Source organism: Poromitra crassiceps, assembly GCF_964638095.1.
Source record: "Poromitra crassiceps genome assembly, contig: HAP1_SCAFFOLD_1656, whole genome shotgun sequence".
NCBI classification, from domain to species: domain Eukaryota; kingdom Metazoa; phylum Chordata; class Actinopteri; order Beryciformes; family Melamphaidae; genus Poromitra; species Poromitra crassiceps.
The window spans coordinates 4,323-22,382 of NW_028150758.1; the positions used below are offsets into that span (position 1 = coordinate 4,323).

The 18,060-nt window shown below is 44.0% G+C and overlaps 1 protein-coding gene across 1 annotated transcript; it reads left to right on the forward strand.

Annotated features, from left to right (window-relative positions):
- Positions 1-16,112: 16,112 nt before the first annotated feature.
- Positions 16,113-17,486, forward strand: LOC310771976 (zinc-binding protein A33-like; the record flags this gene model as incomplete). Its single annotated transcript, XM_083664464.1, has 1 exon — positions 16,113-17,486. A coding segment is annotated over one exon (1,374 nt), but the record flags the coding sequence as incomplete, so codon positions are not given.
- Positions 17,487-18,060: the final 574 nt, after the last annotated feature.

Consider the following 18,060-nt stretch of genomic DNA (forward strand, 5'->3'; position numbering starts at 1 on the left):
GACAAGACCACAATGAGTTTCTCACATCATTTGAGGTTTGCTTTAAATCTACAAAGTAGCGGAGCAAAACACCGAAAAGTATCAAAGTGTTGCTGAATTGCAGCATGGCGCGAGCTTGATGTTGTACTTGAACATGGCCGCCACGGCGCCACACCGTATAGAACATCCTCCACTGAATGCCAAGCAGTAACCGCAACCAGGGGGATGGGTTCTGTTGTGATCAAGCAAACACGGGACTCGTCTTTGTCCCCTTTGAATGTATGTATACAGTATGCACTCTCTTAATGCATTTGTGTGGGCCATACCCTTGAACTCTATACCGCTAAGACTGGCGATGAGTAACATTGAAGCGTCCATGGCGGTTCTAATACATTTCGAGGGGGAGAGAAGGCTTTGTGCACCTGAGTAAAAGAAATTACGTCTTTTGATGTGAGTGTGGCGTGGCGGAACAATGTCGAAGGCCATTGCTGCAGGCAGAAGGCTGCAGAACGTCAAATATGTCCCCTAGGTTACAACAAACAAACACAAAAAGAGATTGTTTTGGATGTCCTTAAAAAAAAGGTATGTACCCCTGACCTGATAACCTAGGTAGGAAGGTATGGGCCCCAATTGAAGGAAATGGCTGTAGCTCATCATAAACATCTCCAATCTCCAGCGCTGGGACTGACAGTCACTCAATACAAGCAATATCTTTTTCATATTTTGTCCATATTAATAGAGTTACGTTGCCTTCTACAATGAGGTTTTCTGCCGGGTTTGTGTGTGTGGAAGAATTGGTTGAAGGTGCTCTTTGGGTTGGAGTTCCACTTCACTCACAATTAAAGGGCCGTAGTGGACGGTGGTGAAAAGAAAATATGAACGTCGACTCCGATGTGTTTTCAGCCTTGAGAGCAGCTTCTCCCTGATGACGGACAGATTTCATAGGTGTAAAAAGACCTTCAGTTGATTTGGTGATTGGAATACCAAGCCAAAGCCTTTTATTATTTGCTGTATTTCATAGGGTTTAAGATCAATTTACGTCAATGGATCTTTCTTGAGACTTGATACTTGAGTTTGTGAAAAAATGCGAAAGGATTCCGAGGTCACGTCCATAAGACTCAAACTACAACAGAGGGAAAAGTGCTTTTTCTCACCCGCAATTGTCTCTTCTATGGACAGGAATGGCGAGGAAATCACTTGTGATAATAAGTTTGCACGACACAGACGAGTATGTGAAGAGGTGGAGAAATGAGAAAGAAAAGTGAGATGGAGGAGGTGAAGGTGATGGAGGAGGAGGTGAAGGTGATGGAGGAGGTGGGTGAAGGTGATGGAGGAGGAGGTGACTGGGGCTTTTAAATGCCCCCATAAAATAAACGGTTACATTCTGTATTTTAACATTATTTTGTATTTGCAAAGCGTGACTCGAAAATAGCCAACTAGGCATCCCTACAAACCCTCCTCCTACTAGCGTTATTTACCTCAGTGACAGGCAGCACAAGCTAGCTGGCCAGCTAGTTCACTCGTGTTTTTGCCAAGTACATTAATAACATGCCAGACATTCAACAGTTTTTTTTCAGATAGGAAATGCGGATCTTTAACTGTGATTGTTTATGAACTTTTAGAAATAAAATATGCTTGGATAAGAGTCATTGATTGGTCTGTCATGCTACATAGGTGCAACTAAGGTATCTCCCAACATTTGATAAAATTGCCCTGGAAATGATCCAAAATTCCCCCGAAATATATTTCACAGCGGCAAAAATAGCCCTCATTTAGAAAAGTTAATTTACCCTGGTGTGTGTGTGTGTGTGTGTGTGTGTGTGTGTGTGTGTCTCCTGGGTCACATGACTTCACATTGATTGGAGGTAAGGCTGTGGCATTGAAGAATGGGGTACTGACTGGGGTAAGAACTGTAAAAGGCAGGTGTGTGTGTGTGTGTGTGTGTGTGTGTGTGTGTGTGTGTGTGTGTGTGTGTGTGTGTGTGTGTGTGTGTGTGTGTGTGTGTGTGTGTGTGTGTGTGTGTGTGTGTGTGAGAGTGTGTGTGTGTGTGTGTGTGTGTGTGTGTGTGTGTGTGTGTGTGTGTGTGTGTGTGTGTGTGTGTGTGTGTATGTATGTGTAACCCACTCTTGGAAATTACACTCTACTCTAGGTCCGGAATGAGCTCAAAGACATAGACTGTAGGAACCATAGATGGATATCAGACAACCAGGTAACTTGGAAAATGTAGATTTAGTAAATAGAAATTGGCAGAATGATTCACAACAGGTTAATGACAATTCAAGAAAAATAACAAACTAAAATAAGAAATGGGCCCTCTATCTAATAATGTGTCTGTCCGTCGCTTAGTCAATATCCGTATGTTCTCTGATCACTTTTTGTTATTTGTCTTGTTCCAATATTTTACTTTGGTCACTGTTCCTGTGACACAGTCTCTGGCTATAGACAGTTTTAACTTGACAACAATAACAACCGTCACAACCCACCTGAATATCCGGTTTACTTCCTGTATACATAGCTGAGCGCAGGCTGATATTCGGCTCATATTAAATGTTAACGTTAGGCCGTGTCTCCGACAGACACATTAACAAGGTAGCCTATTTCGGTCTTTATGTCTTGTAGTAGTTGTTGTTGTTGTTGATAGTTGCCATAACAACCACCCCTGTCGGAAAGACGTGCACACGCTGGGTAGGAAGCGTTGTTGTCCCGGAGGCGATATTTTTTTTTCGGATGATGGCGAAGGCTATGCGAAGGCATAACCCGCCCCGCTCTGCCTCTGATTAACCAACCTAGCGTCAAACCTCCATCCAAACACATTCGCTTGGCTATCCTGCATTACATCTCTTTCTACAGTCTGTGGTCAGTACTTCATTTGAATTTGATTATAGTACTGTGTTCATTTGAATTTGATTATAGTAGCCTACTGTGTTCATTTGAATTTGATTATAGTACTGTGTTCATTTGGCACCCCTAAATTAGTGGGTGCAGTAATTCCAACAAAATTACCATGGCATTCGGCTACATTGAACAGTTCTGATTGGACATGAAGTTATGGCGTTGAACTTGCAATGATTTCACATCAGATATGTGGAACGAGACGTGATTGGAACAATTCGTGCCAGTGTTGCATTTAATCCGACATATTCAAGTAACAAGCACAAATGCGAAGTAGCTGCTACAATGTACAGATCCTTTCCAAAAAATTAGCATATCATGGAAAAGGTAGTTTTTTCCATAATTCCTTTCAAAAAGTGAAACTTTCATAGATTATAGATTCATTACACACAAAGTGAAATATCTCTAGCCTATATTTGTGTCATTTTTCATCATTTTGGCCTACAGCTCCAGAAAAACCCCCAAAACAGTATTTCAAGAAATTAGAATAGTGTGAAGAAAATCAGCAGTTACTTCTCAGTTATAAGATAAAAAAGAGGTAGCTGTCCAGTGTGGTTGCAGGAAGTTCCCCAGGTGTTGAATGGAGCAGAGAAAGACATCCGATGCACTCTGAATAATATTAAAAATCCTTTATTCTAAACGGGGATACCAACGCGTTTCGACTCAAAGAGTCTTCATCAGGGTAATGGCCTTTCATAGATTATAGATTCATTACACACAAAGTGAAATATCTCTAGCCTTTATTTGTGTCATTTTTCATCATTTTGGCCTACAGTACACTCGACTCTGCCACCCTGCAGTTATTAAATATGCCCCCCCCCCCATTGCCCCCTTTTTCCATCAATTGACATGAACACAAACACAGGCGCACACATGACACGACTGCCTTGCCTAATTTAACCTAAGTGTGGTGAAATTGTTGGGGACCGGCCAACCGACAGAATGACCTGCTGAGCTGCTGATCACAACTCTAAAATTAAATAGGATTTGAACATTTAATAACTTCTCAAATACTTTCCATTGACATTTGTCTGGCCATGTCTGTGCACTGTGCAGGTGATGTCAACGCAAATGAGCGTCTTTCTAGGACATGGATCTACTGGCTCCACCCCTGTACGATCTGCTTCCAGTTCTGCGAGTAAGTCCTGCCCTGCAAGGCCTGTCATGTTTGGTATTCACCTCTGTAAATCAGTCCTCAGATTGACTGTTACCTTTTCCATTCCATACACAGGACGGAGAATTCAGGCCCCTTTTCCCGAAGAAGAACATTGAACCAACCTCAAAGAGGCAATTATTTTTATTCTTTTTTAGTAATCTCTGGTGAAATGTGTATTGACGAGCAATAATGACTTGAAATATGTTTAACTTAAAGTGGAACTGTCATGGTGAAGCCCATGCCCTATAATAGTAATAATATGCCAAACAGTAACATTACCTGGATGAAATTAGTATTTGTTTGTAAATATTGTAAATACATTACACCTTGGGGGCTACACAAGAGGTGGTGGTGGAGCACTGTTTGGGTTGGAGATGTGTCTTTCTTTACTGTAGTCTGTCGCCCATGTCACTGCAGCGTCTCAGCCGTGCGGGGAAGCCTTCCTGCCTGGGCCATAGTTAACACTCTGTGTGCTGTGTCCACGTAATCCTCCTGCAATCTCTCACGTTGTAAAATCCCTTCAAACAGTTAAATAACAACACAGAGACATTTTATTAGCTAATGACTTTATTGGGAAACATTGTGTAACCCTAACCCTGTGCAAAACGTTCGTACCCCCGTGTGTTTTCTCACCGTTTCATTTCTCTTCCTGATCTGCCCGGCCCGCACACAGACTGCAATCATCAAGACAGGTCTCATCTACTATTAAAGGTAAGATGTGAGGCATCGTTATTACATTTAGACTGTTTGAAAATCTTGCTCGTACACTGCTCAAAAAAATTAAAGGAACACTTTGAAAACACATCAGATCTCAATGGGGGGAAAAATCATGCTGGATATCTTTCCTAACATGGACTTGGTAATGTGTTAGGAACGAAAGGATGCCACATTGTTTGGAAAATAAAATTATCAACCTGCACTAGAGGGGCAACAATAGAGAGGCAAAGTGACCGCCTACTTCCTGCTTCAGCACTGTACCAGAGAATTTCATCCGCCATTTATTTTCCCATAGACATTTCGTAAAATGCTTATAAAATAGTTTGTCGAACCAAACGGTTCAGCTAACGCTATAATCGGGAGAGACCATAGAACATTTCACTTGGACCAACAACAAAAAAAACATAGAAAAAATATTGTCTTTAAACTTGCATTTGTTTTACGTTTTGGTCCCAGTGAGATGGTATGCCATCTCTCCTGTTTCTAAATATATCTGTACCGTTTGGTTTGAACCAGTACAACTATTTTTATAAGCATTTTACAAAATGAAAATACATTACAACTATTTCATCAATTTATTCCTAACTTGTAACTATATTTTAACTATCACAGGTCTAACTCCCATCCCCCATTTCTCTCCCACAGTACTCTGTCTACTGCTGCATCCTGTCTCTCATTGCGTCATCATCCTCGGCTGCAAGAAGGAGCTCTTCATGGCCTATGGACGCATCCTCTATCCACACGACTGGAACTGCAACAGGTGGGACTGAACTCTGGATGTCAACCCTGTATCCTGTCACATGGTCTTATTGTACTGTGAGGGGGGAGGGGGTGCTCATGCATTACAGGATATGAGTCATAATTGAACACTAGTCACTCACTCTAGTTACTTAGATTTCATGCATCGTCTAGTTCAGTCTCATGAAGTATTTCAGAGGTGGTGAGATCTTATCAGAACCACTTACAGTGACCACCATAGTATGATGATCATCTTAACACATTCACTGCCAGACGTTTTTTTTTTACTGTAGTTAGCTTCTGCCAGAGGGGTTTTTTGAGGATTCTGGCTCATCTTTCAAGACCCGAGGATTCTTTTCTGCTAAGATTTTGTGAACACACAATATCTCAAAAGAACTAATAGAATGTGTGCTTTCTCTGTCTAAAAGAGTTAGTTTGTAGAGTTAGTAGTTATGTAAGCATTAGCAGTTGAATACAGCATGGTTTCAGCGTCAGAAAAATTATTCAGAGATAAACGGCTTTTTGTGAAATTCGATAGAACAGTCACTTTAACCATTCATTTTTGGCATCAGTAAGACGTCAGACATCTAAACAATAGTTTTGAACAGTAATTTCCTCCATAACAGCAGGAAACCCCCCTCTGCTTCCAACTCCTCCCTCCGTGGGCGTTCTTCTTGGCTGCAGCGGCCGTCACAAGCTTGTCACCAGTCTCACTGCTTTTCTGCTGCTGCTGCCTGTCTGCGCGGCCGCTGTTTGAGGAAGTCTGGATGGACTCGCTCGCTTCTTGGAGTTTTGGTTGAGAGAAGCTTTTGCGATTCTGGTCATATTTATGCTGCGTGTTTCAAAGTGTGTTCCACCTGTAATCTATTATGCAAATTTGCAATCCCGCATCGCCAGCAATCAGCGCGAAAACGAAAGCGTTTTCCCCCATCCATTTTCATGAGAATGGCTGCTTTTTGCTTGCCTTCCTCTAGTCAGGAGAGCACTGTCGCCACTTAGTGGGTCGGTGGAATGGGTTGTAAACGTTCGGTGGCTTCAATAATTATATAAGAGATGTAAAAGGGTTAGATGCACATCCCACGGTCAAAAAAAAAAAATCATTTTTTTGACGTATTAATACGTCATTAGCAGTCAACCGTTGGATTATTTTTGACGGATTAATACGTCATTGAACGTGTTAAATACCTTGATACCAACATCATTAGACAACCAGGGTCAAAGACACAGAGACAAACGAACAAACAATGTTACAATTATTAACCCTAATTATTCCTGCATCCCTAAAATGACCATGTATGAATAGGTGAAACATTTCAAATGAAACTGAGGTCCAACCATGAATTCCCCTTTGTGCTACAGCATTAACGATGCATCTGTCCTGAATGAGCTTGGCCTGGTTAAACACCCCCAGGTGATGAGCTGCATATATATCACCCTGTTCCTGGTCACTATGCTCATCATCTCACAACAGGTAAGGAGAATGCTCCTCACCCCATTTCCCTCCCCGTTTTTATCCCTTATTTCTCAGAGACACACACACACATGAATAACTTTGTATTGCTCACAGGCATAAAGACAGACTGATAGCATTCCTATAGAGTTAACGGTGCCTCGCAAGTACCTGGATGGCAGATGTGTGACCTTTGGTTCCTAACCTTTCTTACATCCCTCCTTCATGGCCCTCCTCTTTTACCTAGAGTAAGAGCTGCTTTTCTGCCAGTGATGTGGCTTTGACTATGTAACAAGTAGCTTCTTGCGTCTTATGCTATGCTGGAGTTTGTCATTTTGCCTTGAAATAACAAGTTTTCTCAAAATAATTTCTCAAATTGAGTGCAAACCTCTCCAACCTCTATATATAAATATATATATAAAAAAAGTATATATATAATATATATATGAAGAGTTCATTTGAAAAAACAGGTAAACGCCATTCTTAAAATGAACAAACAACATCTGTTTGATACTCCCTGGAGTGCACATAGAAAACATTGAGTTGATTTATGTGGAAATTATCAGATGAATATGTTTTAGTTATGATTGATAATAAACATTTCCCAAAAATAAAATAATAATAATAAATAATTACAGTATCAATACATCAATATATAAAATAAAATGATAAAAAATCCAAACGGAGATACCTGTTTTTGCAAATGAACTCTTCATATATACTTTTATATATAATATATATATATATATATATATTTAGAAGAAGAAGAAAAAGCACCTCCCTCATCCTCACCACCCGTCTCTCTCTGCTAGAACGAGTCGTGCTTCCGACTGCTGAAGAACAAGAACCACACGGATCAGGACGAGATCGAGACCAGGGAGAACCTGAACGACCTGCTGCTGGAGAACGTTCTGCCGGCCCACATGGCCGCGTTGTTTGTCGGGGAGAACAAAAAGAACGAGGTGGGACTCCACTCAAACTCTTTACTTAAGAGAAGCACAAGGTAGGCGCCCCGGGTTACAGGTGGATTTCTGTGACCAACAGGCCCCTCCTTCCCTCCCCCCTCCACGTCTCCATCACTCCACTGGCTCTCATTGGCATGTCTGGTGACTTTGACACCGGTACACACGGTTGACATGAAATTGGGCACCCGGGTAGTGCAGCAGTAGATTTCCTGCCTACCTTTTGCTCGGCAGTACAAAAAAAACTTTAATTGCCGATTTCTTACATTTGTTGTCTGCGGGGAAGCCTTCCTGCCTGGGCGATAGTTAACACTCCGTGTGCTGTGTCCACGTAATCCTGCAATCTCTCACGTTGTAAAATCCCTTCAAACAGTTAAATAACAACACAGAGACATTTTATTAGCTAATGACTTTATTTGGAAACATTGTGCAAAATGTTTGTACCCCCATGTGTTTTCTCACCTCTTTTCAGTTCTCAGTTTCCTGGTCTGGACTGAGGAGGCGAAACGGAGGCAGATGGGTCCAACCCATGGTCCAACCTCACTTGTAGACGGGGAGCAGTGGAACATGCCAAGTGTGATTCAGTAGGGGGGTTTAATTGATTACAGTTTTTCACAATTGCTTAAACACATTTCCTGATAGACTACCTCACTTTCTCAAAACCCGAAACACAAATCTCAAAACTCACACACAAAATGCAAAATCCTACACTTCTCTTGCAAAAGCACACTTTGCCCTCAAAACAGTGTTAACTCTTCACTAAATGGTATTTTCTTTTCAAATGACAAACACACATCATATGAGTAGACATTTCTAAGCACCCATTGAACACTGGTGTGCAGAATGGAAAACACTATATGAATGCTTTATCAGTAGAATTATGCCTTTGCATGTTCAGTTTCAGGTTGTGCACATTGTGTCTAATGTGTTTAAACAATTGTGAAAAACTGTAAAACCAATTTTTGAGGGGTTAAACTACTTGGAGTCATTATAAATGATGACGTATGGGAAAGTCAATGTAATAATAGTTGTGTTGAAGGGGACTCTTGTTGTATTGTGTGGTTAATTGAAAACTAATTATGTTTGTCTCTGCATAGGAGGGGCTGCATCCTTCAATGGGGGATTCATGTCCCTGCTTCTGACAGGGGAAGGCACCAGGACTGCTGCCTACATACTGTAACTGGACCCATTTGCAGGGGCTTAACCTACTGTATGTGTTTGGTTTAGTTCAGTTTTGTCTTGTCAAGTTTTGAATAGTGATCTGTTTATTAAGGACAATAAAACCTTTTCGAGTCGTTTGTTGGGGAAAGCCATAACAAAACTGCCTAGAGATCCATTGTGGGGGGAGAGAGAGGCAGAGGAGAGAGAATGGACAGGGAGAGAGGCAGGAGAGAGGCAGGAGAGAGAGGACAAGGCAGGAGAGAGAGAGGACAGGGAGAGAGAGAATGGACAGGGAGAGAGGCAGGAGAGAGAGAGGACAGGGAGAGAGGACAAGGCAGGAGAGAGAAGAGAGGGAGAGGACAAGGCAGGAGAGAGAGAATGGACAGGGAGAGAGGCAGGAGAGAGAGGACAAGGCAGGAGAGAGAGAGAATGGACAGGGAGAGAGGCAGGAGAGAGAGGACAGGGAGAGAGGACTTCGAGGCAGGAGAGAGGACAAGGCAGGGGAGAGGACTTTAAGGCAGGCAAGGCAGGAGATAGCAGGAAGGGAAAGGCAAGAGAGCGGACAACCAGTCCACCACCATCCCAACTGTCTGACCTCCCCTCCTGTCCACCCATCCCACCCCACTGTCTGACCTCTCCTCTAGCCCCTGTCCTTCCACCCTGTAACTCCCTTCCTCCAACAAAATTCCCTCCTCTGCCATCTCTCTATGTATCTCCCAGCCTCCTTCCTCTCACCCTGTTCGCACTCAACCACTCTACTACCATCTCTGCAGGGACTGACCCGCAGAGGAGAGAGGGGAGCGGGCACAGTCCCTGCAGAGATGGTGAGAGTGGTTGAGTGAGAACACGGTGAAGGAAGGAGGCCGGGAGATGGCAGAGGAGGGAGGGGGGGATGGGGAGGAAGGGGGGGGGGGGGGGGGAGGAGGGAGGAGGAGGGAGGGATGGGGAGGAGGAGGGGTGGGAGATTGGGGGGGGGAGGGTGGGGGAGGGGAGACGACTTCAAATCCCCTGCAGGAATCAAACCTGCACTTCTCCGCATACAATGCGGCTGTTAAGGTGATCGCCTTAACCCCTAGACCATCAGCTAGGTAACTTACAATGGATCTCTAGGCAGTTTTGTTATGACTTTCCCAATGAAAGACTTGAAAAGATTTTAGTGTCCGTACCGGGATTCAAACCACAAACCTTTGGGTTGGAAGGCATGGTCTTTCACCACTGGACTACAGCCCAGCTCAAACACACAGAACATGCAGCAAGTCAAATAGATGTGGTTAAGATTAGGGTTTTCTTAACCACGACCATACCCTAACCCAATTGATATGGTGGTGGTGGTGGGGGGGGGGGGTATATATATATTTTTTAATATTTTGTTTTCAATTATTATTTTCACATTTACTAATCATTAACCACTCTATTCAGGAATTGACCGACTAATCAGCAACTATCTAATGATTAACTAATAGGAAGGAGGCGGATGAGGAGGGAGGGGTGGGGAGACGACTTCAAATCCCCTGCAGGAATCGAACCTGCACTTCTCCGCATAAAACGCGGTTGTTAAGATGACAGACTTATCCCCTAGACCATCAACCTAGGTAACTTACAATGGATCTCTAGGCGGTTTTGTTATGGCTTTCCCAATGAAAGACTTGAAAAAGGTTTTAGTGTCCGTACCGGGATTCAAACCACAAACCTTTGGGTTGGAAGGCATGGTCTTTCACCACTGGACTACAGCCCAGCTCAAACACACAGAACATGCAGCAAGTCAAATAGATGTGCTTAAGATTAGGGTTTTCTTTACCACGACCATACCCTAACCCAATTGATATGGTGGTGGTGGGGGGGTATATATATTTTTTTTAATATTTTGTTTTCAATTATTAATATTATTATTTTCACATTTACTAATCATTAACCACTCTATTCAGGAATTGACCGACTAATCAGCAACTATCTAATGATTTACTAATATATTCACGAACTGACATGTATTAATCATTAAAGAAACAGTTAACTACTCTGAGTCTGCACTGAGTGCTCATAAGTGTCAAAATAGAAAACCAGATTCAAACATAGGCAGAATGGTTCCAGGTCCATGTTTATCATACCAGAATGTTAGCACAACAATACAAAACTCACAGCAACAAGTAGACCAGTGGTTTATTGATAGTATTCTGTGACATCACCACACAGACATCTTGGTCTGATTGTAATCAATTAACAGGTGATTACAATCTAATTACACACACAGCCAATGAGCTGTGTGTAGTGTAAAGTGCCATATTGGTCAGAAATGCATGTGACATCATGGGAATACTATGAATAGACAAGTCCAAGTGAATCAGTTGTTATTAAGCTTTATACGAGGCGGACGAGTCTGTTGTGGCCTTCACCTTGTCAGTCTCACCGTGAGCATGGGCGCCTGGCCAATCCCGGCGCTTGACTGCTGCGTGGTTGTTGCATAACCTATGTGCGAATAGAAATCACGCGGATCTGACATATAGTGCAGTCAGCAGCTATGATGTAGCCACGCCCATTTGACCCGGTTCTGTGGCCGTCCTACGACTTCCGGCAAAAAAAAGAGGGAAAAAAAATGGCTGGCTGCTCCAATATAATCTAACTCTGAATTAACTAATACTTTAGCCAATTGTATGTAACATACCAAATAAAAGCAAACGGCAATGTCTAAGAATGCAATGCCATGTAACTGGCTCGTTAATTCTCGCATTCCCGGGAATTACGTTAAATGTCCCAATTCGTGCAGCTGTAACCTCTTAAAAACGTGTGTCTCTGGTCCATAAAACATGATTCTTCTTCTTCTGTTTGGTTTTACGGCGGTTGGCATCCAAAATGTTGCATTACCGCCATCTACTGAACTAAACCTAAACTGATCTTAATTGAACTAAAATAAACAAAATAACTCCATATCCATATCCACCCAAAGTACTCCGATTCATAATTACTTTCCAGATGCAGACGCCTGAGTTTGCACAAACGCATCTCTCAGTATTTTATCTATCTCTGCTCCAGATACATCACCCACATCCAGAAATCTCTTTGCAGCGTCAGCCACCATTTCAGTCCTCTCCGTCTTCCCAGTCATACTAGCAGCACAGTTTAACACCATGGCGATGAATGCCAGGAATCGCTTCTTGTCCATACAGATATTACTGTGACTTGCTCTTTCCTTTTCCGGCTCCCTTTGTGCAATCACCCTGTCCTCGTTTCTTTCCCCTTTCCACCTTTTAACAGCCTCAGCATATGACGTCCCCCGTTCTTCTCTGATTTTATTTACCTCCCTTTCCTTCTTTCTTCGCGGACAATCCACAGACCCTGCATCATGATTCCCCTCACAATGCAAACACCTGAGCTGTTCCTTCCCCACACTGCAACTTTCCATAACACTTCCATAAAGTGCTACTCCACAATCCTCCTTCCCACATCTCCTACATATTCTCTCCCTAGTACACACTGATGCCACATGTCCATACTCATGACAGCAATAGCACAATAGCACGGCGCTCTCTCAAAGGGCCTCACCCTGTAACAAACATAATCACTAAACACTACCGATGGCAATTCCCCTTCAAAGGTTAAACACACACAATTACTCTCCTCTCTCTTTCCTTCCCGAAATCTCGACATTCTCCTTGCTTCATACACATCTTCCACCTCCAAAAAAGTATGAGCATCCACTGACAACGGCACTTGACTTACCACACCTTTTCTTCTCTTTTCTACTCCCAACGGGAAACACTTCACACGTTCATTCTGTTCCAGCTCATCAACCTTAACAATCTCCAACACTTTTCTCCTCTGACTCTCAGACATACACTCAATCACCACCATACCACTTTTAGTAATCTTAACTGATCTCACAACTCCAACTTTCTTTCCAATAAACCTTCCTACAACATGTGGATCCTTAAAGATCCCGTCTGCCCATGTCACAGACACCATTCCCACAAGAAAAGATTCCTTTCTCCTCACAGACTCATCGCTCAATTCCTTCTGTTTTATTTCCTTTATCTTTCCCTCCAACCCTTCACTCTCAGCTTCTACCACCGCCATTTCCTCGCTCTCGTTGTCGCTACCACTACCTCTCTCTCCTCCATTCGACTCTTCCTCCTCACTACTAACAGGGGCATAACGAAGAGGCCCACCACTATCATTCAGATCCAGAGAACCACTATCATTCAGAGAACAGGCTTCCATTCCTTTCCCTCCACCTTTGTTTCCCAACTTGTGCTTTTTGTGCTTCTTGCCCATTACTGTCCTCTCTTTTCCCCAAAACAAGATTCTCCGCTTTCTCTTTCAACGAACGCGCCAGCGTCTACCCGTGCCAAAATCCTTCTTCCGGGTTCCAAAACATGATTCTGGATTAATTTGTCGAAAATATAGCAACCCCGTTTGTTGTGACGGAGTTCTCACTTCCTCATCTCGTCGCTTCCCAAGAATGGCCTGTTTCTATAATATATTCAGAACTAACAGTTCCCATTGGCCGCTGAGGGAGAGCCCGCCCCAGGCTCCCAGCGGCCAATCAGATTAGCGTCTGTGGACCAGCACGCTAGGTTGCGAGTTATCGTTAACTTAACGGTTACTACGCTAAAGAGGACATCTCAAAATGCCTAGACTTACCGAATGTACCTCTGCAGTTGCTGGATCACGTACAGTTGGCGTCGCTCCAGCTAGAAATGTTAATTTTGTGGCTATAGACAAAATGGTGCAGGTAGCTTGTGTGAGAGAGACCCGCGCAGTATGCGTGAGGAAGCTCGTGACGTCCCAAATCCCCCTCTGGGCAAACGAAGCGTTTGGGGGTGTGGCTTGGAGGAGACTGCAGGGGGAAGCTGGATAGGGACAAATCCAACTGTGGCAGTTCTGAGCTTGTGATCACTCATTACAGGGAGGGCTGACAGCAGTATATATGCATTTACAAGTAAAAACAGCTTTTGCACGGAATGGGACCTTTAACGTGTGCGGGTCTTATAGACGTAAGTGGCTCGAGCTGCGCTCGGAGGAGAGAAAACCTTCTGAAGCTTTCTTTGTTGGAGTCCAGCTATGTTTTACAAGAAAGTGCTCGTCATTGTCGACGATAACGTTATCTGACCTGGCTAACAGTGGATACTCGCTTGCTTGCTGTGTACCGAGCTCAAAGTAGTAGGCTACGTTTTTGTTTTACACCCTGCGCTGTCCGCTACAAAAACAACTCTCTTCTTCATGACGTTCTTTCATATTTGGCGCCGTGACCGCCGGAAGTGTTAGACGGACCCGGAAGAATTTGGCCCACTGTAAGGTCTGAACATAAGGTGAATAGCACGAGCCAATCGGGAGGAGGAAGTTTTTTTATTTTTATTTTTATTTATTTTATTTTTTTGCAAGGAGTCGAACAAATACACAAAACACAGCAGCAGTAACAAGGCATGCTTGGGCAGGAGTGCTCCTGTGGAAAATAGTGCCATTCTGATGTAATCTCCCATCCGACCAGTACAGTGAGAGGCAGCAATGTGCCGCAAGGCATCTAGTCTGCCGGAAAGCCAAAAGAAGAAGAACAAGGCAGGCTTGGGGTGGACCATTTTGCTTGGGGCAGCAGCGCAGGGACCATTTATGGTGTAACACACAACACAGACAGGCGATAGCAAACAAAACAAGACCGGTGATAGCAAAATGCCTTGCCCCTTTCGGAACTGCTAACCGATAACGCTACGCAGTCCCTTATTAGTACACCGCCGAAATAGCCACCACAGGTCGCTCCGTCTGTTAAATCTTTCAAACTACTCGATAAAGTTTCGCAAATGAAATTTCAAATGTACTTACGGAGCGAAAAGGGTTGTGTGAACCTCGGCGCATGGTGTTGAAACAATAGAGCCACTAATAAACATGTTTAATCCCTCACTGAAACCCGGGTGTCATTTCCTCAAAATGAATCAGCGACAAACACTCGTCTTCTTCTGCGCTGCTGTCATAGCGCTCGCTATCACTTCCGGCCCCAGCAGCAACAAAATGCCAGGAGCAAAACAAAAGTCAGGATGCCAAAATCGCAAGGCATAAAAAAAAGCGGGAGCAGGCAAGGGCTTTAGACCCAAATAATAATCTGTTAACAAACTTTTTTCAGTCAGCTCCGAAAGCTGCAGCGTTGATATGAGTAAAGCGCTACGGGTGAGGGGGGGGGGGCATAGTGGCTGGACCCTTCCAGGGGCACTGCCATCTCTCTGGGCGGCCCTGGTAGTGGAAGCGATCATCTTGCTCTATAATGACCAGAATGGGTGTTGTTCAAACTGAACATTTATTTCTTCAACATGCTGCAGCAGAAAGGGAGATAAACAGCCAACACTATTTTCATAGTTAAGCTATGAAGTAGCCTACTTCCCCCCGCAGCATCGTGACATTGAATGAAAGTATAGGCTATAATTAGGCTCGTTTGAGATGACTTCTGGCTCGCCTGGGAAGCAGGCGAGAGCAGCCGAGTGCAGTCAGCCAATTAGAGGCAGAGAGGGGCGGGTCATGCCTTCGCCATCATGGGAAAAAAAAGATCGCGTCCCGGAGCTAGCCTGAGAGGCTAATAAAAGCTACATGTTACAGAGTAAGCTGACTATCAGTATACGTTATTGCACGCATAGGCCTATCTTTCCATTTAAACGTTTACATAGCAAAAATAAAAAATAGAAATAGAAGTAGGCTATGTCAGTGTTTTCCCCTGAATAGATGAGAAAGTGGACACTGTCAATAGTTAGCACTGTGAAGCTGATACAATTCGGGTGGCGGTAATGCAACATTTAAGGATGCCAACCGCCATAAAACACAGAAGAAGAAGCTGAGAAAAAGGAAGTGCTGTGGGGTTGCAGCTGGTGAAAACCATCTATACTGATGATGATGATGATGATTGGTTGTGTCACTCGAGACTTGATGATGATATCATCAGTGATGTCGCTCAAGCAATTGTGATGTCAATGAATGATGTCATCAGTGATGTCATAAGTAATGAGTCATATAAAAATCCAAACATTCTCTCAAACACTATCATTTATCATCTCTGGTTCGTTTTCAGCTTCACTGAGACAAAATGGCTTCTAGATCAGAGGAGGATCTCTCGTGTCCTGTCTGCCGTGACATCATTAAACATCCTGTGCTCCTGTCATGTGGCCACAGCTTCTGTAAAGACTGTCTGCAGAGCTGGTGGACAGGGAGACTAATACATGACTGTCCATTCTGTAGATATTCTTCACAGAGTGAACCACCTCCTAATTTGGCGTTGAAGAATCTGAGTGAGGCGTTCTTACTGGAGAGAGATCAGAGAGCTTCAGTAGGATCTGTTCTCTGCAGTCTGCACTCTGAGAAACTCAAACTCTTCTGTCTGGACCATCAGCAGCCAGTGTGTCTCGTCTGTCGAGATTCAGAAACACACACCATCCACAGATTCAGACCCATTGATGAAGCTGCATGGCATCACAAGGAGGAACTCCAGAAATCACTGGAGCCCTTAAAGGAGAAACTGCAGCTATTTTATAAAGTGAAAGGAAACTGTGATCAAACAGAATACATTAAGGTCCAGGCCAAACGCACAGAGAGGCAGATTAAGGAGAAGTTTAAGAAGCTTCACCAGTTTCTACAAGATGAAGAGGAGGCCAGGATTGCTGCACTGAGGGAGGAAGAGGAACAGAAGAGTCAGACAATGAAAGAGAAGATTGAGGGTCTGAGCAGAGAGATAGTAGCTCTTTCAGACAAAGTCAGAGTCGAGAAGGTGCCGAGAGCTGAAGACGTCTCGGTCCAGACAATAAAGGCCTTCTACAAGGCTGTAGTAGAAAGAGGCCAGCACCCCCTGCTTGAGGATCAACCACTGGTCTCAGGAGCTCTGATAGACGAGGCCAAACACCTGGGCAACCTGAGCTTCACAGTCTGGGACAAGATGAAGGAGATGGTATCCTACAGTCCTGTGATTCTGGACACAAACACTGCCCATGAAACACTCACCCTGTCTGAAGATCTGACCAGTTTGAGAGGTGGAGAGAGGCAGCAGCTTCCTAACAATCCAGAGAGGTTTGAATACTACGGGTCTGTCCTGGGCTCTGAGGGCTTTAACTCAGGAACTCACAGCTGGGATGTTGAGGTGGGAGACAGCCCACACTGGTTTCTGGGTGTGGTATCAGAGTCTGTCCAGAGGAAGGGAGTCATAGAGTCTGGATTATGTGGAATATGGTTCGTAGATGGTAAATACATTGTAGGCACCCCATCAGGTCCAAACACGTATCTCCCAATGAAGAAGAAGAAGCTCAAGAGGATCAGAATGAGTCTGGACTGGAACAGAGGAAAGCTGTCATTCTCTGGTCCTGATACTAACACACAGACCTTCACACACACTTTCACTGACAGGATGTTTCCCTACTTTGGTAGCAGTGTTTGGCAATGGCCTCTGAAGATTGTACCAGTGAAGGTCTCTGTAACAGTAATCTCTCGAGACAGACTTTCGACTTGCATCGAAAATCTGCCGGCAGGCTCCGTCAAAAGGGGTGCAACAGCACTCGCGCGCATGCTGCGCTTTACCCGATCAAAATGAAGTGAACGTGTGTCAGGGATTTTCTTCCGCTGCCGACCGCGCCTCTTGAGTTCCTGTTGCACCACATTGAAACGGGGCCCCAAGAGGTTCGAGAATTTTTGTTTTGTTTAACAGATGGGTTCCCAGATTGCTGTAACAGTAGTCTCACTTGTGTCATGGACTGGTCTCAGTCTCCTTAGTAAACTCGTCTAGAGGTATACTATACCAATATTCGTAACATGAAAATGGAACAAAGGTTACAGGAAGGGCAGGCTGATGATTGTTGAAATATGGCTTAAATACATTACACCTGGCAACGGTAGGTTACCCGCTCTGGTAGGTAGCTCACTTCAAGGCTAGCAGATGAGGTCCCATCCCTGGACCAGCTCAGACGATCGGCTGTATGTGAGGGAAACCAAGCCAGGCCTCACAGGTTAATGGCGCCCCATGAAAATGGGACTGCAAACAAAAGCAGTGT